At 43.1% G+C, this 18992-nt stretch overlaps 1 protein-coding gene across 4 annotated transcripts in view; it reads left to right on the plus strand.

The window, feature by feature from the left end:
• Window positions 1-16502, plus strand: part of ARHGAP25 (Rho GTPase activating protein 25) — an 86654-nt gene extending 70152 nt beyond the window's left edge. For all 4 annotated transcript variants that reach the window (XM_029937505.1, XM_029937507.1, XM_029937509.1 and 1 more), the window contains 6 exons: window positions 3141-3273; window positions 7229-7302; window positions 8701-8822; window positions 9622-9818; window positions 12397-12929; window positions 15678-16502. In XM_029937505.1, coding sequence (XP_029793365.1) covers window positions 3141-3273; window positions 7229-7302; window positions 8701-8822; window positions 9622-9818; window positions 12397-12929; window positions 15678-15885 — 1267 coding nt within the window. In that variant the 3' untranslated portion in view covers window positions 15886-16502. The remainder of the gene's footprint in view (window positions 1-3140; window positions 3274-7228; window positions 7303-8700; window positions 8823-9621; window positions 9819-12396; window positions 12930-15677) is intronic.
• Window positions 16503-18992: the final 2490 nt, after the last annotated feature.

Consider the following 18992-nt stretch of genomic DNA (forward strand, 5'->3'; position numbering starts at 1 on the left):
TGATGAGTGATGCTGAGCATCGTTTCATGTGCCTGTAGGCCATCTGGATGTCCTCTTTGGAGAAGTGTCTGTTCATGTCTTCTGCCCATTTCTTCACTGGGTTATTTGTTTTGTGAGTGTGAAGTTTGGTGAGTTCCTTGTGTATTTTCGATATTAGCCCTTTATCTAAGCCAATACACTTCTGATACCTATACTTCTGTGAGAAACAGAGAGATGTGCTGCATTTTAAGGTCAGTGCTACCAGGGAAGGGTTGGAGAAGCCATCAGTGGGGACTGGGATAATCTCTGGTGGATCAGGTGTTGAACTCAGAAGTTTAACCTGGCTCCTGACTTTCTTTTAGCCCTTGACTTAAAAAAAAAATCATTTAAACATGTTTCATTAGGTTAAAGGAATAGCAAACTCAGGAAAAATCATGTTGGAAATTTAAACTGTAACAATGACAAGTGAATCAGCACTTATACAATGAGGGCACAGACATTAAACCAAAAATTTACAACAATAATTGTATAATTTCCACTGTGTTAAGTGCCAAAATGGAGAACTAGATGGTACTATGAGAACTTAGAATGGGGGCCTTTTGACACCATCTGGTAGATTTAGGTTGAGCCCCAAGAAGAAATGACGTTTACACCGAGATGCATTAGGCAAGCATAAGGAGTTAGCCAGGACAAGCAGCATTGTTTTCCCCTGATAAAATGAGTCAGGAAGCTTTCTTTGGTTTTCAGTGTTCCAAGATGATTTGCATCGAGAATTACAGTCTCTGGTTATAAAGCTGAAGCATCTACACTTTATCAGTGGTTATAACCCTTTCATCTAAGTTGGATATTTTTGCTGTCATAGTTTCTTCTGATTGAACTATCTAGTAGTTTGTGGGGTTTGTTGCTGCCATTTTTCTTTAAAAGAGTCTGTTTTTTGACGTATCATCTCTATTGTCTTCCTCATTTTAAGTTGTTGTTTGCAACACTCGTTCCTCGCACATATTTTGCATGTCATATTTTGCCAGGCGGTGGACAGTGCATCAGAAACTGGAACTCTGGAGGCAGAAGGTCAGCTAGGAAGCTGGGACAGAGTCCTGGCAAAAGGTCATTGCCTTCTGAAAAGGGCAGTGAAGGGGGGCAGGGCTTAGAGCGATTCACGTGACATTTGGATAGACTTGAGGGGATTTGGGAGCCTAACTGGATGTGCAGTGAGGGAGAGGCTGCGGATTCTGACCAGGACCATGGAGCGGACGGTGATGCAGAGGCACGAGGGGAAGCCTCATGACTTCTTTTGGGACTTTAGGAGAATGCTCCTCCTGCAAAGTGTGTTAGCTGGTTGTTGTTCCGCCATTTTCTTGAGAACTTCTCACATATTTTGACAAGAGGACTTTGTCCAGGGATATTTTTAGGCAGTGACTCAGCAGGGAAGTCTTTTCCAGAATCCCCACCTTAAGTGAATGGTTCCCACCCCCAATTTCCTGAGGCAGCGGTGGAGCACAGACAGGGCTCCATGCCAGTTCACTGTCTCATTTTGAGGGAGAGAGCTGACAGGCTGCAAAGCTGGGACTTTTTCAGAAGACATCTCCGAACCCTGGCTGTCAACAACAAACAAAAAACCTTACTCAGGATGCCAAGGCAGAGCTGTACAGTCAAGTCCTGATGTTCTTGTTTCTGCTTCCTCCAATGCCTCCTTTCTCCTCCTTCTGCCCAAATCAGCCCATTCTCTCCCTTCCCCGGGAGGCACTCCTACCTAGCGAATTCTATATTCGCCATCAATAAAACTGAGGAGACATTCCGTTTGTCTGAACCTCTTACCACATAATAGCTTTTCAAAACACTACCAAGACAGTCATGTAAGAATACCAGTTTTTTGGGGGGGGGGGGGGGGTTGATACGAAGTAAATAAATATAAAGTGAATTTCTTCACCAATGAGCTTTAAGCATATGGTAGATTCAGTCTTATTTTCTCTTACAGAATTGCATAATAGATGCAATAGCTCTGTAAAACAGGGGTCAGCAGACCTCAATAAAGGGCCACATATGAAATATTTAGGCTTTGCAGGCCAGATGGTTTCTACCACAGCTACTCAGTTCTGCTTTTAGCAGAGTTATAGCTCAAAACCAGCCAAAGATAATCCAAAAATGAACAAGCATGGCTGTATTCCTATAACACTTTATGGATGCTGAAATTCAAATTTCAGATAATTTTCACATGCCATGAAATCTGCTTCTTTTGAGTTTTGTTCCCAGCTATTTAAAAATGTAAAATCCATTCTTAGCTCATAAGCTGTACAAATACAGGCAATGGGTCATGCTTTGCCTGCTCCTGCTGTAAACTGGACAAGCTGAATTGAAAAGTCCAACTTTCCTTCAGTGGCCAGGCAGTCATCTGAATGCTGTCTGTGTTTCTGCAGCAAGGCCTGTGTTCCCCACCCTCTAGGCTCCCTTCCTCATAGGTAACTCCCTGCCTCTCTCCAGGTCTTGTCCCCTAGGGCTCCCCCACTCTGCACTGGGTGTCCCTTTTACACATTTCCATACAGTCCCAGGTTAGTCATGGCATTACCCCAATAATATTGTAGTGACTTGGTAACATTTGAGTCCGCACAGCCCTGTGGCTCAATGAGACCAGATGTCCTGTGTATCCTCAGACTCACTGCTGAAATCCCCGTGCTCGAGGTGGTATCTTGCACCTAGTAGGTTCTCTCAATGCTTATTGATTGAATGAACAACTGCACAAATATATGAATGAATCCCAGAACTGTTTAAGCTTTCTGAGGGTCTAAAGAGATCACAGACCGTAGATATAAATGAGCCATCCCATGAAAAATTAGAGACTAAGCAGAAAATGCAAAATTGTGAGGTACTAAATGACTTGGAGAAAAAAGAGATGAAGACTAAAATAATTTAATAAGATTAGTGAAAAAGTAGTTCTTGAACTTACGTTTGAGGCAGCTAGGTGGAAGAGATAAAGGAAAAAGTGTTGGGGGTCATTATTCCAGAAGATTAGCAAAGATGTTTTGTTTGGATACATCTTTATCAGACCCTGCTCCTCAGCAAAACTCCCCTTTGGAGCCTGGGATTCTATTCAATGGACCACTAAGGGGGAGGCGAGGAATGTTCAGGAGCTTTAATTTAGAAGAAAATTGCTTATTTTCTTGCAGAGATACAGATGTACACACAGTGGCCTCCCTGTTAAAGCTCTACCTCCGAGACCTCCCAGAGCCAGCGGTTCCCTGGAGCCAGTATGAGGGGTTCCTGCTGTGCGGGCAGCTCATGAATGCAGATGAGGCGAAGGTTCGTATCTCAGTAGGGTTCTTGCTTTGGAAGATGATCATTATTGAACACTATTCCGGTAGGCAAGCCACAGTGGGTCAAGGGACCCATACCTTTTAGCGAGATACTTTGTCGAACTGGAACTTTATCAACAACAAAAGGCAACTGAAGCCGGTCAGAGTGAGATGTAACCAGCCAATAAAGAATTGACTATAATCCAATACACCCAAGCCACTTTAAAGTTAATGAGAAAGAGGAAGCTTCTGAGAAGGCTTTCAAGCAATATGTCCTTGCTGACACCTAGTGGGACACAAGGACAGGCTGACCAACCCGGAAGGCAGCTGAGAGGGGACAATGTTCTAGTTCCACAATGACCATGAGTGTCAGGCATGGGCGCACAAGGAATGCAGACACCAGGGAAAGGAAGGATAAGGAGCATTCCTTTGTTCCTTTCAGCTGCAGCTGCTTAAGGGGGTGTGGTCAGTGTCTGCAGCATCATGCTTGTTAGAGTTCACAAGTTTGCCTGCAGGATTCGTGATCCTGTATAATTTGTTTCCTGAAAGGTCTTAGAGTCGACAATCACCGCACTGGAGTCATGTTAATTAAACAAATTAACCAACCAACCACACCAACCAGGAAAACCCTCGAACAAACATAAAGCCTTCATGGTTTTTTAACCAGGATTTGCAAAACCAAATGCCCCACAATGTTATACTGCTATGTTATACGAATGTTACACTGCTAGTAATTGTGTTACACTGCTAATAATATACTGCTAATAATAATTCCCACCTTTGGGAGGTTAGCTTTTAGCACTACTATGTTTACAATGTTTTTTAATGTTTACTTATTTTCAAGAGAGAGAGAGACAGTGCAAATGAGAGAGGGGCAGAGTAAGGGAGACAGAATCCAAAGTAGACTCCAGGATCTGAGCTGTCTGCACAGAGTCCAGCGTGGGGCTTGAACCCATGAACTATGAGCTCATGATCTGAGCTGAAGCCAGATGCTTAACCGACTGAGACAATCAGGCGCCCTTAGCACTACTATGTTTAAAGCTCTCTGCCAAATGGTGCACAGAAAAACCTACATCAAGGACATGGATTTAACTTTGATTTTGCCACTAGGCAAATTAAGCACTTTCTATGAGACTCAGTTTGTTTCCTTAGACCAACAGAACATTCTATAATGGTGGAACTGGTATATAGTTGTATTGATCAATATGGTAACCACTAGTCACACATGGCTATTGGGCACTTGAAATGTGGCTAGTTCAACTAAAGAATCAGTTTCCTAATTTTATTTTATTTTATTATTTAAATAGTTACATGCATCAAATAACTGTTGTTATTCTCTATTTTAAAATCTATTATATAATATACTCCCAGAAATATATATTTTTATGTATAATTATACATATATATTATGTGTATAAATATATATTATATATTATTATATTATATATGTTATTATTTTAAGCAATGGAGTGCCCTAGACCTGGTAGAAGGCATAGCTGTGAGGGCTTCTCTTTTAAGAGTGAGGAGACTCATGATTTAATTAGATTCCAGCACAAGAAAACTGGCGTTTTGTATTTCAACATTAGGAAAGGAAGTGAAGGATAATGATGCAGTTAATAATGCTGTAGCTATTGTAGCTATTTTCCAGCACCAAAATGAGTTTGAATGATCTTATACAGGTCTTCCTTAGCAACAAAAGGCAAATGGAGCCAATCAGGGTGATAGCTTTCCTGGGATGTAACGGTCCGGTCAAGAATCGGACTATAATGGGGCACCTGGGTAGCTCAGTTGGTTAACTATCCAACTCTTGGTTTCCACTCAGGTCATGACCTCATAGTTCATGAGTTCAAGGCCTGCCTCAGGCTCTGTGCAGGCAGTGTGCAGCCTGCTTTGGATTCTCCCTCTCTCTCTCTCTCTCTCTCTCTCTCTCTCTCTCTCTCTCTCTGCCCCTCCCCCACTTGTGCGCTTTCTCTGTCTCTAAATAAATAAATCAACTTACAAAAAGAAGTGGCTCAAATACCTCAAGCCACTTTAAAATTAGTAGCTGTATACATGATTTTGTGCATGATTCATGAATTTTGGGGGGAGGAGTGAGATGAGGACATGAGAAGTCTTAATTAATATAGGTATATCAACATACCCTTGTGCAAGTAATAACATTTATGGAATGAGGTTTAAAAGTTGGCTAGCAAGATCATTGTTTCAGGTAACCTCTGACCTCACAGCTCCAGGGAAGGCAAAGCAGGTATGCGGATGCAGATCTGACAAGATTCCCACCCCTGAAATTACTCGCTTTACATCTGCTTCTCCCAACTTTTCTATATCTCAAAATATTTGGGTTTCTTAAAAAATTTTTTTTAATGTTTATTTACTTTTGAGAGAGAGGGAGAAAGAGGCAGATTGCAAGCAGGGGAGGAGCAGAAAGAGACAGAGATACGGAATCTGAAGAAGGCTCCAGGCTCTGAGGTGTCAGGGCTCAAACCCACAAACCCTGAGATCATAACCTGAGCTTGAGCTGAAGTTGGACGCCACTCAGATGGCCCCCAACATACTTGAGTTTCTGATCCGTGGTACTGCACGTCTGGACAGAACAGAGGGACCACAGCCTCCCTCATTGGTGAAAATGTGGCAGGAGTGGTAATTGGGAGCAGTGAGTCTGTAGCAACCTTTAGAAAGAATACACTCATTAAACTGGAGGAGGGAATCCCAATATGAAGCAGGTATTCTAGATACAGAGAGTCTGTACCAAGTCACTGCATGCAGGCTGACAGGCAATAGGGTCTGTTTTCAGCAGGGGGAGCTGCTCAGCTTTGTGGGAGTCTGCGTGTCTCATGTTGACTGCTTTTACAATCATGATGTCACTGACAGCAACTACAGACCTTACAGGCAGCTGCATGTGAAAAGAACTAAGAAAAGCTCTCTGTCTGTCCCAGGGAGCCTGGGTGGCTCAGTCATTTGAGCATCCAACTTTGGCTCAGGTCATGATCTCACGGTACGTGAGTTTGAGCCTCTTGTTCGAGCTCTGTGCTGACACCTCAGAGCCTGGAGCCTGCTTCAGATTCTATGTCTCTCTCTATCTCTGCCCCTCCCCTGCGCATGCTTTCTCAAAATAAATAAAGATTAAAAAAGAAAAAACTAAAGAAAAACTCTCTGTTCTTCCTCTCTCTGGTACATGCATTTCTTTTCTGACATTCATGGTCATCATGGAGGTAGAACGTTCCCACCTTTGGTCAACCTGTCCTGTGTCTCAGCGGGTCTCAGCAAGGCCAGATTGCTTAAAACCCTTCTCAGAATCTTCCTTCTTATCTCATTACTTTTAAAGTGACTTGGGGTGGGGTGCCTGGGTGGCTCGGTCGGTTAAGCCTCCAACTTCGGCTCAGGTCAGATCTCACGTTCGTGGGTTCGAGCCCCGCGTCGGGCTCTGTGCTGACAGCTGGCTCGGAGCCTGGAGCCTTCTTCAGATTCTGTGTCTCCTTCTCTCTCTGCCCCTCCCCCTCTCATGCTCTGTCTCTCTCTGTATCAAAAATAAATAAAACATTTAAAAAAGTGACTTGGGGTGTTTGGATGTGATCCAGTTCTTTACTGGAGTGTTATATCTCAAGCATTTACTAAGCAAACAATTACTGTGAATATGAGATGTCAAATCGTCCTTGCCTTAAAGTAGCTCTGAGTTGGGGGAAGAGGGCGTGATTAGAGACAAATAAAGAAATGTACTGTAAAAAACAAACAAACAAACAAAAATCTGTGAGCCTCTCCATACTATTTTTTTGCAACTTCCTATGAATTTATAATTATTTGGACATAAACAGCTTTTTAAAAAACACAGAACTATGGGAACAGGAGTGACTGCCAAAGTGTTGCTTTCTGCACAGATTCATCAGTTATATTGGTTCGCTATGTTTCAGAGTCTCATTGCTGACAAGTGAGCAGGTTCATTTAGGGTGTTCGAAATCTCTTCCTAGGCTCAGCAGGAGCTGGTGAAGCAGCTCTCCATCCTTCCAAGAGACAACTATAACCTCCTGAGCTACGTATGCAGGTAAGACTCCCCTGGTGTCGGGGTCCAGCCATATCAGATAGAAGCCCCTGGTTAGAGGAGGAAAGAGTGTCCCTGTGAACTCAGAGCTTCTGGTCCAGACTTCAGGAAGGTCAACTGTATTCACACAGCACTGAATTCATTCCCTGTGTCCACAAGATAACATAAAGGATCCACTGAAAATCTGATCAGCACACGAAATGAACATGTTCCTCTTCCAGGTCTGCCCATGTGCTGCCTGGAGTCCTGGGACATGTATTAAAACCCAGAATCCTTATGAGTGTTTCTAGAATTATCTTCCATCTTCCTGACTCTGGGCCATAACTTACTGCCCAAGAGTCATCCCAGGCCACCCTTCTTATTTCCCTTTCTGAGGACCTGTGTGGCTTCTCCGTGGCAACATGTAGCACGTAGGTAGACCCAGGTCTATCTGAGTGGGAGTCTGGATCTTCTTGCCGGACAGAGATGAAATTTGTCCTTTATTTAAAAAAATTTTTGTTGTAGTTTCTATAAAAGTGATGCATACTTTGGAAACCAGGAAAATACAACATACTACAAATAAGAAATAAAAATAATGCAGTTTCTTCACTCAGTAAAAATCACTATTATTGCTTGGGCATGTTTCCTTCTGGACATTTTTATTTCTATGATAGATCTTTATGTACATCAATATAAATATAGGGGGACAATTTTTTGTATATATGTGTATCTTGCTGTTTGGGGCTTAATATTATATTGTGAGTATTACGGTCTGTCGTAAAGTAGGATTACAAATGAGTCTATAATATTTCATAATGTTTCCTCATTTGAAAACACCATTTATTTGATAATTTCTATGAATTTGGAATTTTTATGTTTTCAGTTTGTTTGTTTTTTTAATATAGTGAATCTGAGGAGAGCTTCATGCTTCCAATGGGTAGAATTATAGTAAAAATTCATTCATTGCTAGTTATTGAGCACCCACTGAAAAACAAGATGCCTGGTGCTGTAATCAGAGGATGAGAACAAGAGTCACTGTGGATTCCCTTCTGTGACAGCTCCTCATGAGAAAGCTCTCTCTCTGGAAACTTGGGTGGGATGCGTACTGAGAGCCTGGGAGGTAAGCCTAGGAAATTGGGACTAGGGGTAGTCAGAGACCCATTTGGTCCTTCTAGTTTCCTTTTAGCTCCCTGCATTGGACCCTGCCTCCTGTCAACACCCCGCCTTTAGTCCCAATGCCACCACCAGCAGCTAGGCAGGCCCCCTTTTGGTTTCTCTTCTTGATCTTGAGTCTTTCAAGGCGAAGCTAAACTCATGTGGGCAGAGCAGACTGGTCCATCTCCAAGATCTCATTGATACCTGGAAGTGCTTTCTTTTGGCAACTTCCTGTTTCCTACTAAAGGATTTCCTGGCTGCTCACAGGTTCCTGCATGAAATCCAGTTGAACTGTGGTGTTAACAAGATGAGCGTGGATAACTTGGCTACTGTGATTGGTGTGAATCTCATCAGGTCAAAGGTTGAAGACCCTGCTGTGATCATGAGAGGTAAGGCTGGTTCTTTGGAGAAGTCAGGTACAGAGGAAGTAACAGTTACACAGCTACCAAAGTGCTCTGCAAATTGCCAAGCATGTTCAGTTGACTACCTTGACCAAATTGTGAAATAACCATGTGAAAGGAGCAGGGCAGGAATTATGTCCATTTTCCAGATCACAGCAGAGCAGAGAGATTCAAACTTTACCCACTGGTCATACAGTACAATAGGCTGGTACAAAAACCCCTAGTATTTCTTGGCCTTTAATTACTTTTAAATAGCCTTACCCAGAGAAAGCAAGTTTGCAAGAAAGTGGAGAAAGCAAGTTTGATTTTATAAGACAACTCACAAAAAGGCTACTTGTAAAGCTGTGTTGAAAAGGCTTCTGTGGCTGTGTCTTGATTCAGTGAGCAAAAGTTCTGGCATAGAGGACTGATGTCTACCATGGATTTGGGAAGGCATTAGTTCTGGCACATACTTATTATGTGTGCAATAAGAAATCAGATGTCATATTGAGGGCCACATCAGGGGAGAAAGATGTCTTCATTTTCTCTCCTATTATATTGCCTATTTTCTGATCAAAGACTAACTAAAGGACTATAGAGGCTGAAAATAACCCTTCTTTACCCACTCCCATTTCCTTCTTCTATCCCTTCTCTTCCACCACAGCCTTTTACCTCAAGCAAAATGAGGTTTTTTTTGGACCCTGTGGTTTTAGTGCCAAGTTTAGAGACATCCCATGGTGGAGACCCTTAGGACTATCCCCCTGCTGCCATGGTACAGCTTTACAGATATCTTTCTTCTTTCTTTCAGGGACTCCTCAAATCCAAAGAGTGATGACCATGATGATCAGAGACCATGAAGTTCTCTTCCCCAAGTCCAAGGATACACCCTTGTCACCCCCTGCTCAGAAAAATGACCCAAAGAAAGCTCCAGTGGCTCGAAGCTCTGTGGGCTGGGATGCCACTGAAGACCCCCCAATGTCCAGGACAGACAGCTTTAGTAACATGGTAAGGTGCAGAGAGCCTTCTTCTTCCATGTGACTCTTTCTTTAGCCCAAGTTATTCCATGTAAGAGCTGGTCTAGTGTGGCAATGTGGGGAGTTTTAGATGATGCTGTGACAGTGGGCACAGATGGTACATACCTATTTGAATATGTCTTGAAAGCCTGGCCTCTTTCAAATATAGTCTCTGTTGGCATCCTGGAGGTGGGGTTGGTGACATGCCTGCCAATCTCCTAATGGCTGAGCAATGGGAGTCTTCAGTAAAGCCCACTCAAAAAGGGAAGTTATTCCAAGCACAGTCCAGGGAAGTTCAATAGGGTAAACTATATATCACATTGTAAGTGTTTTAGCAAGAGTTGTTGAAAATTCTGGGTGAAAGTCCAGAGAGAACTGGTTTCCTGCTAACCCATGAAACGTGATTTCTTTCTCAGAGTATGTGATGTGTTCATGTAATATTTCTCATTCCCTGATAAGCTGTCTCAGCAATGTCAACCTCCCCATTTGTACTGAAGTGTTGGGGCTCACGTTCCCAATGTCAAAAAACTCTGCAGTCTCTGAAATGTAGATTAGTTACAAAGCTCAAATATTTTTATATATTTATGGAGACAAATACTTAAAAAAAAAACATGAACTTTATGTAGCAGCTTGATTATTTATATGTGACCAAGAAATGAATTTAGAATTCCTGATTAACCCAGTAATGTCAGTTGCCTGATATACTATTAATCCTGAGGATAATTAAGAAAGTATTGGGAAAAAATGTAGGTAGAGGTACTGAGTTTTCTTAGGTAATGCTGTACATAATACATTTTACTAACACTCTCAAATGAAATTGATATTTAGAAATCGTATACTTCCTATAATGAAGTCCTACTAGTGGTCCTTGAGAGTAGGCATTGTTAGGCTTATTTGACAGGTTTCTGTTATTTATTGTAACATTGTGGGTAGAGATGAGCAGGCACTGTGATGAGAAACATAAATAAGTCACCTCTGGGGTTCTCACCACAACTCTGTAGGGCAGAATTTATCATCCACATTTTATCATTCAGGAGCTGAGTCTCAAGGAAGTTGACCAGCTGGCCCAAGGCAGCCCCACTAGGATGTTGATGAATGGGATTTAGCTCTGGGTCTCACCTCGAGGCACAGGTGATTTTGACTCCATGTGGGGCTGCAAAAGCTGGTGATTAGCTAGAGGGATTAGAAGGAGAGCTTGAGCCTTGATTTTCTGACTTTAGGGCTCATTCTTTTTCTTTCTCTCTTTTTTTCAAGTTAATTCAATACATATACATATATGCATATATATATGGTTAAAAAAATAAAAAAGAGAAAAAATATAGATTGAGAAAGCTTGCTCCCTCTGCTATCTCCAACCACCCCATCCTCACCTTCATTAGTTTTGTACTTGCCTTCCAGTGTTCCTCTATGCAAATATAAAGATATAATTGTAAATTACTTACTTCTTTTTTTATATACAAATGTAACATCTCTTGCTCTTTACACACACATACACATAAACAGGCATGCATATGCGCACACACACACACACACACGCTACTCATATCTTACACTTTTCTACTTTAGAGTATATCTTGGAGATCTTTTTATGTCAATACATGGACAGGTTTCTCATTTGACCCAGTAGTTTTCACTCTTTTGTACAACAAACAAAGGCTGTTTGCAAGGCTGCAATGAATAATCTTGACCAAACTCCATTTATACTCAAGAGATGCATTTCTAGGATAAATTCCCAGAGTTGGGATTGCCAAATCAGAGGTTAAGTAGATTAGTGTGTAATTTTTATTAAAATTATTAAATAGAGGTTGTGCCATTTTGTACTTCCACCAGCAATGTATGAAAGAACCTGTTTCCCTACAGTTTCACTAGCAGAATGTGTTTTCAAGTTTGGGGACATAATGCTATCTAAGAGGTGAAAACTGATATTCAGTCATTTTAATTTTGATTTGGGTTTCTTTGATAATGGCAGAAGCTGAACGAACATCTTTTGTTATCTGTAAAGACTTGTTGCATTTTTCTTTTCCTCTGTGAACTGTCTGATCTTGTCTTTTGTCCAGATTTATTGGTCTTTTTCTTCTCAAGTTTTATGAACTTTATATATTAGAGAGAGTAGCTTGTTGTCTGTGATATGTATTATAAGTATTTTTGCTCATTTGTCATTTCCTTTTTGATATCACATGCAATTTCTTTGTTTTAATATTTTAATTAGGGGGGGTCATTGAAACCCATGTGGGTTGAATTTATCAGACTTGTATTTTATCCCTTTTGGATTTTGGGTTCTAGTTAGAAAGACCTCCTCATCCTAAAGCTATGAAAGAATCCTAGTTTGAGACTCTCTTAACCACTAATAAACCATTGATTTGACAGCATGAGTTCCTTTTAAGTGCAATATCTTTTTGAAAAAACACCACACAGATCATCAACTAATGTGATGAATTAAGAGATGGTTTTCTAATTAAGAGTTTCATGGGTGTGCAGCCAGGAGATACTTCCAAGTCGCTAATCCTTATCTTGGGAACATGATACATATGGGAAAAACTCATGTGACATCCGTGGCCACTTTTTTCTAGACCAGCGACTCGGACACAGGCAGCCCCACTGGACAACAGCCGAGTGATGGGTATCTGGAAGACAGCAGTAGGGCCCTGAGGGAAAAGCCAGGAGACTGGAAGCTGCAGTCAAGAAAACGGACTCAGACGCTCCCTAATCGGAAATGCTTCTTGACATCAGCGTTTCAGGGCGTCAACAGCAACAAAGTGGAGATCTTTAAGAATGAGTTCTGGTCGCCCTCTTCAGAGGTAAAGGCAGGGGAAGGGCACCGGAGAACGATGTCTCAAGGTGTGCCTCACTTTTCTGACTCCCAGCGGACTTCCACGTATGATAACGTCCCTGCCTCGCCCGGGGCCTCTGGGGACGGGGCAGCTGCGGTCTCGTCCCATGCTTGTGACTCCAAGAGAGAAACTCTTGCCAGCCCAAACTTTGAAACTGGGCCTGGAAAAAAGAACTCTGGAGAAGAGGAACTTGAATCCTTGCAGAGGGTGGTTGAGGAGCTGCAAAAGGAAATAGAAACACAGAAGCAAACATATGAAGAGCAGATCAAAAAGTAAGTCATTTGCAGAGGGGTCCATTTCCAGAAGCAATAGGCACTGTTCTCATCTGCCAAAGAAGTGATACTAGAAAGCTCCAGTTTAGAGAACACACTAATCTATAGCAGTTGAGCTTAATTAGAGAAAGGGGTAAAGGGAGTAATGAGCTGACCAAACTAGTGAAAACTCTATTTAGATTAAATTCATGAAAAGTTAGGTATGTAGCTTACACAGCTTAAGCAGCCATTTCCAAACAGCTGTTCCTTAAGGATTGGCATGCTCTAATGAGTGAAGAGGAACTTTAGATTTTCTTCATATTAATGTAATACATCCATTCTGAAAATATTTACTGAGCACCTCCTGTGTACCAGACACTATCACAGCTGTTGGGGAACAGCACTCAATAAAACAGACCAAAGTTCCTGTGCTTATAGAACTTTCCTTCTATTGGGAACAGACAGAATATATACAAGTAATTAAGATATTTGCTATGTCAGATGGTGGAACATGCATGGAGAAAAATAAAGCAGGGCAGGAAGTTAGGGAAGGGTTCAAGGGGGTTGCTACGTAAGGCAGTCAGGAAGGCTTCCCTGAGAATGTGGCATCAAAGCAAAGAGCTGAAGAGAAGAGAGAATGAGTCAGGTCCATATATTGGGGAAGATCAGGCCAGGCAGGGAGAAGCAAAGTTGCAGAGGCCATGGAAGGGAGCAGGTGTGGTGTGTTCATGCTCAGGAAGAGCTGTGGTGAGCTGGAGAAGCAGGGAGTAACAGAGGAGAGAGGACAAACAAGTGCAGGGGGCCTTGCTAGCCACCCGAAAGCCCAAGTGGGGCAGAGCTTCTAGGAAGATCTACCTGACTAAAGCTTCACTGAATCACTGGCTTCCCACTGAGTACAGAACACAGGGGCAAATGGAAGGCCAGTGAGGCAGCTCATGCCACAATTTTCATGTGCATCCCTAAGATGCTTGGACACAATTTGCTCTCTTGGGTAGATAAACCACTTTCTTGAAATCTTTTTCACACTACTGACTTTTCATGAGAGGAAAGCTCAATGCAGCTTAGCCCGTATTAACACTAATGATGACAGTGAAATATGAACTAGTAGGGTTTTCCCAATCATGAGTACTTCCAATCCTTTGAGACTCAGGTACATGGTAGGAAGGCTTTTGTGAGCCCTCAATTTTTGTTCCCTACACAGGGGGCTGTCCATTTAAAAGCAAAATGGAGATCCTTTGTCTAAAGTCCTGAAGTCAATCATTCGTAGGCCTACAACACTCGTGTGCCATCTTGACTCTGAGGGAACCAGCCCCAGAGAAGTTTCCCACTGCATTTTGACATGAATGTCACTGACAGGGTAGGGAAAGACCCAGCTTCCATGGACGGGCTATTCCTTCTGAATGGAACCAAGTCCTCTGAATTCACCCATCAGAAGGGTCCTCCATTTTCAACAAAGGGAGACTTAACAGTCCGTAGTGCCTGCACTGAACTTGTGCTCCAGACACACCTTCTCATTTAATCCCCACAGCAATCCTGCAATATAGATAACATCCCCATTTTCTGGAAGAAATAGGGACTCAGGAAGTATTAAAAGATTCCTCAGGGTCACACAACTAATCATCAGTGGGGCTGGTATTTGAACCTGAGTCAGTCAGGCTCCTGAGCCTACTCAGATTCTACCTCTCCACTGAATCAGAGATCAAAATCTGGCAATATTCTCTCAGTTGAGATTTCCCCCAAAGCAAGAGGAAAGCAAGAGTAAACTCTGAGAAGAAAACTAGATTTGTAGTTTTATAGTAGTAGAGTAGTCCTCATGGAAGGAATGAGACTAGTTTATCTGTAGGAAGAGATAGGCAGGGGTAGGCAAGGCTCCAAAGACAGGCTGTTACATGCAGAATGGGCCAAAGCCCCTGAGGATAGAAGCCAGGCTGTGGTCAAATGGGAGCTCAAGTTTCTATACAAATTATGCCATTTGGAGGAGGGGGTGGGGCAGGAAGGCAGCCTCTCACAGAATGGAATTCTGAAGCAAACTTCTAATCAAGCAATCTTCCCACAGTCATGAAATTTCATCTCTGGGCTTAGAAATGGTATTGTACTCTCATTCCTAGGAGTTAATTCAGCATAGCCTGGCAGAGCAGAGAGCACCTCGAACTAGACTAAGATTTGGGCCAGTAACAGTGAAAATTCTGGGAATTCAGGAATTCAACAGATTCTTCACCTGGAGCAGATTCAGCAGCAGGGGTGGAGCTGTCAGAACCCGTGCTTCCAAAGGGCATTCCCCACCCTTCTCCAAATATCCACCCTGAGGGGGCCTTGATAAGAGATGGCTTGGGTACTCTCCATGGAAGCAGGATGAGCAGGCCGTTGTGTGTGCAGAGGTGTCGGGAATCTGGAATATGGGCCCTTAGCAGTCAATTAACATTTCTGTTGAGCAGGACACATGCAAGGTGTTGTGGAGGTGAAAATATACGTATATTCAAGGTGGTCCCTTCTTTCAAAGATGTTATGTATGGAAGATACAAAATGTAGAACTACATGAAAAACAACACAAGAGATGTCACAGGATGGTGTTAAATGACAAAAGAGAGGTTGAGACATGCCCTGGGAATTCAGGCTTACTGGGAAGTCTGTGGTGGGGGGTGGAATATTAATAAGAGGTTCAGATTGGATATAGGTCTTTTGATGTAGAAAGGATGTTGTGAGCAAAGGTGAAGGGGGAGTCTAGAAGTCATGTGCTGTTCTTTCATTCTGCTATTTTCTTCCTTGTAGCCTTGAGAAGGAAAATTATGATGTCTGGGCCAAGGTGGTAAGGCTCAATGAAGAACTGGAGAAAGAGAAGAAGAAATCTGCAGCCTTGGAAATCAGCCTCCGCAATGTGGAACGTTCCCGGGAGGATGTTGAGAGGAGGAACAAGGCCCTGGAAGAAGAAGTCAAGAAATTTGTCAGATCAATGGAAGAGCCCAAGGCTCATGCTTGAGGGTCCCAGGCAACCACAGAAACAGCCCACAGAGGCCCACCTGACACGCTACCTGCTGACTGAAAAGCAAAATTACTCCCTGTGAGGAAAGAGAAGACATTTTGGGGGCAAACATCACATTTCCCAGTAAAATAAATCAATGGAATTTGCAGGAAGATGAGGGTGAACAGGGACATGTGGGACGTGGATAGCCCTCTGTGGCTGTATTCAAAAGGATTGCAACATTCTACCGTGGTCTCAGGCTGAGGGAAATGGAACCTTCTGTGGCCGGATGACTATGCCCAGTGGAGACATTTGAGGCAGGCCACATCCCAAGGACCTAGACAATACGCTGGTCACAACTGAAGGTGGACTGAGGCATTAGTTCTTCTTTTTTTTTTTTATTGTGGAACAATTCATCTAGTTATATGGCCTCATGGTGTCCCTGAGACACAGGGGCAGAAATGATACTTAGCTTTCTGGTGTTCACCTATGGTGAGCTGTGTTTTGGGGGTCTGCACCTGCTGACCAGAGCCCCATTCTGCCACTCCCTCCATGATGCACACTTTCCAGGGGTTGGAAACTCAAAATTATTATTAGACTAAGACAAAACAAGCAATAAACTTGTATTTATGAGAGCAGGTCTGTTGGTAATTCTTACAAACACCTTTGTGAGTCTTGGCGAAAGGTGCCCCTTCCTTGAGGCAGACACACCCCTCTTCTGGCACACGGCTTGGTAGGAAGGGGACAGGCTGGATTCCATTGCCTTTCTGTGGCCACAATTGTGTATGGTGGGCCTCTGAACAGAGCGATGCCTTTTCAGTATGATGTGACTTCCTCAGAGGCTGGTTGGGAGCTTTAGATAGCAATAGTCCCAATAATATGTTTTCCGTTTCACCAAAATGCAAGTGATTTCACTCTTAAAAGGGACAAAAGGCAATAGAGAGTAGGTAGGAAAGGAGCCTTCCTGACAGACAGCTGACTTTTCCTCCTACAGTGAAGCCAGATGGGCAGAGGGTCTGGGTGAGGCCCCAAGCCTCGCTAGGAAGGGTAGTGAAGACTTTAGTAGTTTTTGTCATAGTCCTAGTTAAGTGATTTCCAAGGTCTTTTGACCATGCACTCCACTAGTAGAATATATTGGAGCAGACACCCTCCCAATATATTTCTTTACTGATAAATTATATACATGTACTGTATATAATTACATTGCTATATCATATAAATCATAAAACACATACAGAACAGACGTTGAATAAGGGTGAGATCAAAACACAGACAAATAGATGTTCTCAAACGTGCTTTCAGCTTTGGGGGCCACTGGCCTGATTTCCCAGCAAGAGCTAGTTATGCTGGTTTCACATATATCATCCCCATTGCTGTCATACATTGACTTGAACTCTTGCAGCCACACGGGTTCCTCAGAGGTTTGAAATCCATGGTTACTGCAGGGAGACTTTAGTCTTCCCAGCACGTGTCTCCTCCATTATTCCTTTTTCTCCTTTTGTTTTCTCACTTTCCCTCCTCTTCTCTTTGTTCTCTTCACTTTGGTTATTTCCTACCCCCCACCCCTGCCTGTGGCCATGACACATTAGCCACAGAGTGAGAGGTACAAACAGGGACATCGGTGTTGCTCAGTCCTGCTACTCGGGTCCTGTTTCTCCTGTCACCAGTCACCAGACTGATGGAGGGCAGGGACAAGACCTGGCATGTTCTCTTAGAGACCTGCTAATGGAGGATTGGGGTGGGGAAGGGGGTTGATTTGGAACATCATTAAGTAAAGCAGTAAAATATTTGATTTCCTGGGATTTACTTAGTTTTTAATTACAGAGTGGCAAGCAGAGAAACAGTTATTGAACACCTAATTTACATTGATGAGAGTCTGCAATTCTGCCAGGCATAGTGCCCGTTTTCTCCCATGGATTCCTCACTCTGACTCTTTAGGTGTCGAAACAGAGCTGAGTCTGAAAGGAGTCGGCTTTGTAATTCTAAAGGGAACATTTGTCTGAAGGTGCAAAGAGGAGGACCAGAAGTTGTTTGCTTGGAGGTCCGTGTCACAGGACCTTGCTGGGCCTGGGAGCACGAGTTCAGGCTGAGTAGAAGGGCTGCATCTGAAGTCCAAGCTCCCCCTGGCCAGGCGATGCCTCGTGTTCCATTTCTTGTTCTGGTGCTAAGAGATAACAGAGTGGCCTCTCCGGCCTCAGAAGCTGGAGTATCCTTTCCTCTCCATGAGCAAGAGGGGGACTTGGCTCGCTTAATTTGCCACTGTCCATATAAAAAGAACATAAGAAACAGTGTTTCAGAGTTTGCCCTGTGAGTGCTTAAGGAAGGGACAGGGAAGAAGATCTGGAGTCTGATGCCACTGGCTTCAGTGCCACAAAGACTACATGTGAAGTAGATGACAGGATAGCTCCAGATCTCCCCTGGACCAAGGAGCCAGTCTCTGGGAAGCAGCAGCCAGAGACGGACCTCTGTCATTGGTGTTCTGCTGACCCTGGAGCCCTCACCTTCACCTCCTCCATGGGCAAGATCTACTAAATCTACTTTTTTCCAGCCACCCACCCCTTCTTCCCCTTACCTCTCATCTACCTGCACAGATGTTGAGAAACTAAAAAAGATCTGCAATACGCACTTTAAAACCTCCGGTGTCTTCCCTACCGAACTTTTTCACTTGCCGCACAGTCTCAAGCTTGGCATGTATCAGGCACTTTTGTCTCAAGTTTGAGGCAGGACTGATGGGTTTTCCGGTAAGTTTGTATTAGGGGATTGGCTGAGATGATCCCTGTCTTTGTGCATTCAGGCTGCTATAACAAAATACCACAGACCTGGTGCCTCATAAACAACAGAAATTTATTTCTCACAGTTCCAGATGCTGGGAGTCTGAGATCAGAGTCAAGTATGGACCCTCTTTGGGGTTGCAGACTTTTCATTGTGTCTTCGCATGATGGAGGGATTAGAGATCTCTCTTCTTTAATAAATCATTAGTCTCATTCATGAGGGCTCCGTGCTAAACATTTATACACCTTCTAATGCCATCATCTCTGGGCATTAGGACTTCTACATATGGTTTCGGGGTAAGGACACAAACACCCAGACCACAGCAATTCCCTTCCAGTGAATTCTGGTCAGAG

Source organism: Suricata suricatta, chromosome 4, assembly GCF_006229205.1.
Source record: "Suricata suricatta isolate VVHF042 chromosome 4, meerkat_22Aug2017_6uvM2_HiC, whole genome shotgun sequence".
Taxonomy (NCBI): domain Eukaryota; kingdom Metazoa; phylum Chordata; class Mammalia; order Carnivora; family Herpestidae; genus Suricata; species Suricata suricatta.